An 8,938-nucleotide genomic window follows, 5' to 3' on the forward strand; every position below is an offset into this window, starting at 1 on the left:
CCCTGCCTTTGAAACAGCTGTATACCTCATCAATCGTCTCCCCTCTCGTGTCTCCTCAAACAAATCTCCTTTTGAACAAGTCTTCAAACGCAAACCTGATTATTCTTTCTTACGAGTCATTGGTTGTCAATGCTTCCCTTATCTTCGTCCATACAATCATCACAAAATTGAATTCCGGTCCACTCCCTGCGTTTTCCTTGGTTACAGCACCGTTCACCACGGCTATCGCTGTTTTGACCCGTCTAATGACCGGATTTATATTGCCCGACATGTTCGCTTCAACGAACATGTGTTTCCCTACCAGCCTTCACCAACCCCACCACCMCCATCCACTCCTCCTTACATCTCTATATTTCCTAACCCATCACCCAGTTTCCCACCTCCACAATCGCCTCCACCGCCATCCCCTCCTCAATATTCTCCTCACGAACCTCCCCAATCGTCTCCACAATCATCACCATCACCACCTATTCCACCTCCTTCTGATGCCTCCCCGCCCGAACTTACCCATACTCCACCACCCGTCTCTCGACCTCGGCCTTCCAACCTTCGCCCCAATCCCAAACAACCTGACCGATATAACCCAGCCGCTTACTCTGCCACCGCTCCCTCACCTCTACCTCTTGAACCCACCAGTTTTACCGTTGCTAACAAGTCTTTAGAATGGCGCCAAGCAATGGCTGATGAGTTGGTTGCGCTTCATAGGAATGGCACGTGGACACTTGTGCCCCCTGTTCCTAATGCTAATGTTGTTAATTGTAAATGGGTTTACCGGTTAAAAATTGATGAAAATGGAAAGATTACCAAGTACAAAGCCTGCCTTGTGGCCAAAGGTTTTCACCAACAGCATGGCGTGGATTATCATGAGACTTTCAGCCCCGTTATCAAGCCTGTCACTATTCGCACTGTCCTGTCTCTTGTTGTCACCAACAAATGGCCTCTCAGACAGTTGGACATTCAGACCGCATTTCTGCATGGTGATCTCAAGGAAACTGTTTACATGCGTCAACCTCCTGGCTTCATTGATCAAACCAAACTTGATCATATATGCTTGTTACACAAGTCGTTGTATGGGCTCAAACAAGCCCCTCGTGCCTGGTTCATAAAACTGTCTACTGCTTTTCAACAGTTGGGTTTTTATGGGTCCAAAACCGACTCCTCACTTTTTATTCTCAAATCTCCGGGATCTCTTATCTACCTTCTGGTATATGTTGATGACATCATCATCACCGGTAACAACTCCACTGCTATCGCCACCGTCGTTGACCAGCTCCATACTCTCTTTGCTCTTAAAGATATGGGGCAGCTACATTATTTTTTGGGGGTCGAAGTTGTTCACAAGGGGGCAGACTTAGTTCTCTCACAACGGAAATATGTTTGTGAGATCTACCACCGTGCTGGCCTTGCAGACTGCAAACCGATTGCTACTCCAATGAGCACCTCTCAAGTGTTGTTACCGGATGATAGCCCATTACTCGATGATCCCTCTCGCTATAGGCAGACCGTCGGGGCTCTTCAGTATGCTACCCTTTCTCGTCCTGATATYGCCTTTGCAGTCAATAAAGTTTGCCAGTTCATGCATGCTCCGACTGAAAATCATTGGGCCGGAGTAAAACGAATCTTACGTTACCTCAAGGGCACCATCAATTTGGGTTTGTGGATTCGTCACAAYACGGGCTATCAGCTTCAAGCCTTTTCTGATTCTCATTGGAACCAAAATCTTCAAGCTTACTCAGACTCTGAMTGGGCTGGTTGCCCAATCGATCGTCGATCCACGAGGGGATATGCTATCTACTTAGGCTCGAATCTTATTTCTTGGTCTGCTCGCAAGCAGAAAACTGTCTCTCGATCTTCAACARARTCCGAGTATAAGGCCATTGCAGATACTGTTGCTGAGTTGATTTGGCTGAAGTCTCTTCTTCAGGAACTTGGATTAAATAGCAAGGCCCCTACACTTTGGTGTGATAATCTTGGCGCRACATATCTCACAGCTAATCCTGTCTTTCATGCCCGTACCAAGCATGTTGAAGTAGACTATAACTTTGTTCGTGAACAAGTTACTCAAGGGAAACTAATTGTCAAGTTCATCTCTACAGACGACCAAATTGCTGATATTTTTACAAAGCCCTTGTCTTCTCAGAAGTTTGAGTTTCTACGGTCCAAGTTGCAGATTGCTAACCGCGCTGAACTTGCGGGGGAATGTTAGACTAAGTCAACTAGTCTAGTTTATATTATTAATATTGTCTAGGGTCCAAAGTGTAATTAGTTTTACCTATATATCTACATCTCTAAAGTGTATCTGATAATTATTATTTTCCAATCAATACAATCGATATCAAGTTTTATAATCACAATACACTTTTATAAGCTGAATTATGGGAATCTTCAAGTCTTCAAATAATCTTTTCAACAAGATTGCCTCACAAAGTCCATGAGCTAGAGACTTGATTTCTACTTCTGCACTACCTCGTGTCACAACATTTTGTTTTTTACTTCTCCACGTAACAAGATTTCCTCCAACGATTGTACAGTAGCCAGAGGTAAATCGTCCATCAGTAGTACTATCACCCCAGCCTGAATCAGTAAATACCTTTATCTGAAAGTTGTCACTTTTTTTTAACATTAGACCTTTTCCAGGGCTTCCTTTTAGATATTTCAAAATCCAAAAGGCTGCCGCAAAGTGTTCTCGTCCAGGTGAGTGCATATATTGGCTAATCAGGCTTACTTATCTAGTCGTGTATGTGACAAAAAGATCAGCTTTTCCACAAGCCTTTGGAATTTCTCCTTATCAGTCACTTCTTCAGCTTTAGCAGGATAAAGTTTAAGATTAGGATCTATGGGCTTATCGACAGGTTTACAACCTAAGAGACGAGTCCTACTGAGAAAATCAAGGATATACTTCCGTTGGTTAACAAAGATGCCCTTCTTGGATCTGGCTAACTCCATTTCCATGAAGTATTTTAGTGGTCCTAGATCTTTTACCTTAAAATCTTGGGATAACCCCTTTTTCAAATTGGTTAGCCCTTCGTAGTCATCACTAGTCAAGATTGTGTCATCCACATAGACAAGTAAGATAGGGATTTTACCTTTTTCTGATCGACTTTAAAACGTTGTGTGATCAGCTTGGCTTCGATGATAGCCATGAACATTCACTGCCTTGTCAAATCTTTCAAACCATGCCCTTGGAGACTGTTTAAGGCCATACAGAGAGTTCTTTAGACTGCATATTTTGCCTTGTCCTAACAGTTTTTCGAACCATGGAGGTAGGCTCATAAGCACTTCTTCTTGCAGATCACCATTCAAGAATGCATTCTTGATATCTAACTGGTGTAGTGGCCAATCACAATTTGCCACTAGAGATATCAACATCCACATGGTACTGAGTTTTGCAACTGATGTGAAAGTTTCTTGATAGTCGATACCGTATGTTTGGGTGAAACCTTTAGCGACTAATCTTGCCTTGTATCCTTCAGTACTCCCATCTGCCCTGCATTTCACACTAAAAACCCATTTGCACCCAACTGTTTTCTGATTTTTGGGTAGATTGGTAACTTCCCACGTGCCATTTTTCTTTAGAGCATTCATCTCTTCCATCGGTGCTGATTTTCAATTAGGGTCATCCAGTGCCTCTTGTATATTTCTTGGAACATTTTAAAAGAGGTCTTCAACCTCAGATTTTTCAAACATCAGATATACCCAAAAACGACGAGTGTGGTCGTCAATAAATGTTACAAACCACCTCTTGCCTGATGGTGTATTAATCCTCGAAGGTCTCCAAATATCACTGTGGATTCTATAAAAAAGGTTTTGAAGGTTGATAACCTTTAGGGCGATAAATAGTTCTTTGACTTTTTGACAAAATGCAGTTTTCACAAACTAGTTGTGAATTATCCAAATCTTTAAACAAACTAGGAAATAACTTACTAAGATACGAAAAACTAGGGTGTCCTAGCCTATAATGCCAAAGCATAATTTGATCCTTGGTAGGAATAGAATGAACATTGTTGAAAACTTTAGCTACTTTATTCTTAGAATCTTGATCATCAAAAAATTAGAGTGTGTCGGTTTGTTTAGCACTGCCAGTTGTCTTCCGCAAGTTCATATCTTGAAAGGTACAATGAGAGTCAAAGAAGGTAATTTTTGCAATTAGAATCTTTGGATAGTTTGTTAACCTGTAGAAGATTGCAAGTTAGTTTAGAAACGTGTAAGACGTCCTTAAGAGAATATTATTGCGACAGATTTATCAGGCCTTTTCAGGCAATAGGAGAATAAGATCCGTCTGCTATATGGATTTCTTCATTACCAGAACAAGGAGAATACGAATTACATAGGTTAGACATGCTGGTCATATGGTCGGAAGCTCTTGAATCGATGATCCAAGGAGTGGAGTGAGTAGAAGGGTGACAAGAGAAGGCTTTACAGTTACTTGTTTGTGCGACAGAAGCATTAGGAGCACTAGATGAACCTGAGTTGGTCTTCTGCAGTTTTAGGAGTTGATCAATTTGCTCTTTGTTGAGGAATGCCGAATCTGCACGTGTGTGTAGTTGTCTTATGAAACCGTCCTTCATGCAATCCCTTCCAATTTTCTGGTTTTCCATTGAGTTTCTAACATGTCTCTCGTGTATCATGTGGATTGTTACAATGGTCACACCACACACGAGTTCTCTCACCAGAAAAAGAGATTTGTTTGTTAGTATCCCGCCGATTTTTGACTCCGGCAAGAAAGGCAGAATTTTCAACATTGTTACTCGATGGTTTCTTATTAAGCATCACAAGGCGGCGGCTTTCCTCATGTCGCACTTCAGAAAATACTTCTCCCATTGATGGAAGAGGCTATCTGCCAATAATCCTGCCTATAACTTCATCAAACTCCATATTAAGACCAATAAGAAACTTATAAATGTGATTACCCTCCATCTTTTTTTTTTATAATAATTGCAATCATCAGCACAGTTTCATTCATAATCAATGAAAAAATCTAAATCTTGCCAAAATCTTTTCAAGAAATTAAAATACTTGGTGACATAGTCCTCACCTTGGTAAATTCTTTCTAATTTTAAGGTGAGTTCATATACCTGAGATTGATTTTCCTGATTGACGTTTTCCCAAAGCTCTTTGGCTGTATGGTAGCACATATAGTTAGAGCTATGTCCTCTTCCATGGAATTTACTTACCATGTCATCACCATAGAGTTTTCAGCATCCCACAAAACATGGCTGGAATTGTCCAGAGCAGGCTCCTTTTCTCTACTCAGGTAAGCCATCTTTGCCCTACCACGAATACACATGCGCACAGATTGGGACCAGCGAAAGAAGTTCTCTCCATTCAACTTAATGGTAATGATTTGAATGAAGTGGAATTCCGAGGTAGGGTTGTGTATGGCAGCGGAAGATACATTCTTTTCGGCTGCATAAGTTGTTATAGTTGTCGAGCTTAAATTGTTCTCAATTGGTTGCATAAGTTGTTATAGTGACCATTAAAAGAATGCTAGATGTAGTGGCTGAAAATCTGTGGAGAAATGAAGTGAAAAACAACACTATAAGAGCGATTTTTATTTTAACTGATGTTTTTCTACTGTCATTTGCAATTGAATCTTTAGTTAGTGCTATGAGGAAATAATTCAAAATATGTTCTTATCTTAGATTGTGATTTTCTGTTCTAGGAATGTAATGTAGAAGAACTTGAAGAAGAACCCCCACTTAACAGTTCTAAGAAGCCAAAGGCTGAAGAAAGAGCACCCAGCCTAGTGTTCAAGATAACAAGCAAGGTTGCATATAAGACGGTGTTAAAAGGTGATGATGCTATGCAATTCTATTCATTTATGTTTGTTGTATAACAATTCCTCTAAGATGCATGTCAATGCTGAGTTAAAGTTTAAGTGCTTCTACAGCTCATAGCGCTGTTGTGTTGAAGGCTGAGACTGCTGCCGATAAAGCTGAGTGGTTAAACAAATTGAAAGTTATAATCCGTGCCAAAGGGGGTCAAGTTATTATGAAAGCAGATGGTCCTCCCATTCGGCAAAGTCTATCCGATGGTTCGCTTGTGAGTCACTCAGTATTTCCGTTATAAATAGTTTCACATAAGCTCAAGTATATGCTGCATCATAAAAGGTGCTTAGTAGTGTGATTGGATTTCAATACTTTCTAATTTAATTTTTTTTAACCCCCCATAGCCCAAAGCAGCAGGCTAACCAAATAACTTCCAATCCAACTTAAAACCATGGTGGTAGCCCACGACCTTAAGCTTATAAGGAGTTCACAAATCTGATTTTCTATCCATGTGGACGGGTTGTTACACCCTTCACTCTTTCCATGCTATTTGTTCCAAACAATATATACATGTTGTCTTTTTGGTTTTAAATATTACCCTCTATCTCACACGGGTCATGGTCTCATTGATATTGTTCCAGCTGGGTTATATACTGGTTAATCCCTTGGGTTACTTGCAAAATTTAGGACACAATGACTAGAAAGCCTGCAGATCCAGAGGAAGAACTTCGTTGGATGGCTCAGGAAGTACGTGGTTATTGTGAAGCTGTTCTGAACAGCCTTGCAGCAAATGTTCCAAAGGTATCTATCCTTTCAAACACATGCCCATAGTCTGATCAGCTCATTTTATTTTCATTTTTTGAGTCTTCATTTGGTTGTTCAGGCAATTGTTCTTTGCCAAGTAGAAAAAGCTAAAGAAGACATGCTGAATAAGCTGTACATTTCTGTAAGGTTAGCAGCTGTATTTTACTCACTGTGGCCTATGGAAAAAGATCGATTGGGTCCATTGAAATGAAATATGTTTTTGCTTTTAGTTTGATATTATACTTTAAACGATCCCCATGAATGGGCTTATAGGAATCATTGTCGTTTGATGAAGCAATCAGTCAGTTAAAACAATAACGAGGAAATTCAAATGAAAAATGATACAATTTTTTGTATTTGAATATTTATTTAAAAAATTTTATCGACCTCACCAAACAAAACAAACCCAATAGAACTCAAGAGGTAAGGTCTGGTGATAGGATGTACGCAAACCGTTCCCTTACCCAACCACCCTGTTTCATGAGACCCATGAAACAACCTTGTAACTGTTGGATCACTTTATCTCGCCAAACCTTTTACAACAAAACACCGGACCTTCACAGCAGAAAACCAATCCTTCACAAAAGAACGCTGAACCTTCGCATGAAAAACACAATGAACATTCATAGGGAAAGCACACATGAATCCTTCACAACGGTCTCACAAAATCAATGGAGACAAGCCTCAAATTTATTATATGTGCCATATATTGTCAATTCACTCGGTCTCTGATCACTACCTGCCTAATATATCAAGCAAAACACTTATCATTATTTACATCTCTTTCAATGTTTCAAAGTTCGCAGAGTACGTTGAGGATTGAAGAGCTGCTTCAAGAGGATGGTAATGTCAAGCGTAAAAGAGACAAAGTTCAGAGGCAATCCTCTCTGTTATCCAAACTCACCAAGCAGCTCAGCGTTCATGATAACGGAGCAGCTGCAGCTTTAAGCATGTCAAATGGTAACCCTGCAGGTATCCATTCTGCAATTTGCTTCCTTTCTCTTAAATACTTTATTTGCCATTTTCCAATTAAGAACCTCAACTTAGCGTTGGTGGATTCAAGAATGCCTTAATTATGCCCCTAATTATTCCCAATCTAACATAAAACCAAAAATCAAATCAAACCATCATAATCTATCTCCCTCGAAAGTAGGTTCTGGGGTGGGATATGCACAGACATGACGTCTAGCCTGTTGGGTAGAGCGACTGTTTCTGTGAAGAACCCTGGTTTATGCAGATATATGAGAAAAAAGGAAATTAGAACTAAGACCAGTAAAAGTTTGCAACAGAAAAAAAATGAAAATAAACCTATCCAAATCTAACATCTCATCGTATAATTCAACATTAACAGAAAGTCCAAGAAGTAATGGATCCTCATCCGGTGATGACTGGAGATCTGCATTCGATTCTGCTGCCAACGGCAGCTCAGGGCTTGACTCCAGGTATGGGTTCAGTGGCCATAATCGCAGGTATAGCGACCCTTCCCAAAACGGTGATGCTGGCTCAGGTTCAGGATCAAACTCCAGCAGCCGCCACACACCTAACAGAATGCCACCTGCACCACCTGGTTCCGGATATAGATTTTAGATTATTATTTAGAAAGCTTCTACCCATTGATGAATATATTCTGTCTTGATCCCACGCTTGTGGGCACGAGTTCAAGTATGTAGATTTGCTTATATACATATACACATCTCCTTTGTAGATAAATATTCATTTGGCAGGACGTCGTCTGTTTTAGTCACAATTTTGTTTTGGTTTTTCCATTATTCCAAGGTTGGCATAATAAGTATATTCCGCTTAAATGTGTCGATTCATTTTGTAGCATGGGCGATCCTTTTTCTTGTTGCTCTCTCGAATATACCTTGTTATGTTATGTATGTTGCGCTGTGGTCTAGCCGAGTTTACGTGCACATACAGAACATAATACAGATGAATAGTGCTTATGGATACAAACATTTTGAGCCTTACATGATAGTAATTGACCCAGAGTCCTATCTCACACGAACGAGATTATTTATCGTATATAAATATTATATATTTAAAAAGAGTTGATAGTAATGTTGGTGAAAGTATTAAAAAACAAAATGAGGATTAAATTCCAAGGATAATGAGGGGTTGTTTATCAAACACTTACCCGATAAATGCTTACTGGTCAAATTTAACACTATTAATTACTTATCGGGTAATATTTTAGTCCACCAAAACGACATCGTATGCAACAATTTACCCAGTAAGCGCTTACCGTGGTAAGAGTTGTCGCCCTCACTTACCGAGTAAGACTTTTGGTCCTTGTGTCGTTCTTACCGGGTAAAATTCTTGCTCCTTACCATATTCATCCGGTGAGGTAACGTGATTTGGTAAGC

General features: G+C 40.1%; 1 protein-coding gene across 1 annotated transcript in view; it reads left to right on the top strand.

Annotated features, from left to right (window-relative positions):
- LOC112517207 (dynamin-2A-like) overlaps nucleotides 1–8,340 on the top strand; it is a 47,848-nt gene extending 39,508 nt beyond the window's left edge. The window contains exons 17-22 of the mRNA XM_025124568.1: nucleotides 5,663–5,792; nucleotides 5,891–6,042; nucleotides 6,456–6,569; nucleotides 6,652–6,719; nucleotides 7,372–7,544; nucleotides 7,924–8,340. Coding sequence (XP_024980336.1) covers nucleotides 5,663–5,792; nucleotides 5,891–6,042; nucleotides 6,456–6,569; nucleotides 6,652–6,719; nucleotides 7,372–7,544; nucleotides 7,924–8,159 — 873 coding nt within the window. The 3' untranslated portion in view covers nucleotides 8,160–8,340. The remainder of the gene's footprint in view (nucleotides 1–5,662; nucleotides 5,793–5,890; nucleotides 6,043–6,455; nucleotides 6,570–6,651; nucleotides 6,720–7,371; nucleotides 7,545–7,923) is intronic.
- The last annotated feature ends 598 nt before the right edge of the window (nucleotides 8,341–8,938 follow it).

The sequence above is a fragment of the Cynara cardunculus genome, assembly GCF_001531365.2.
Source record: "Cynara cardunculus var. scolymus isolate 2C chromosome LG 8, CcrdV1, whole genome shotgun sequence".
Lineage (NCBI taxonomy): Eukaryota > Viridiplantae > Streptophyta > Magnoliopsida > Asterales > Asteraceae > Cynara > Cynara cardunculus.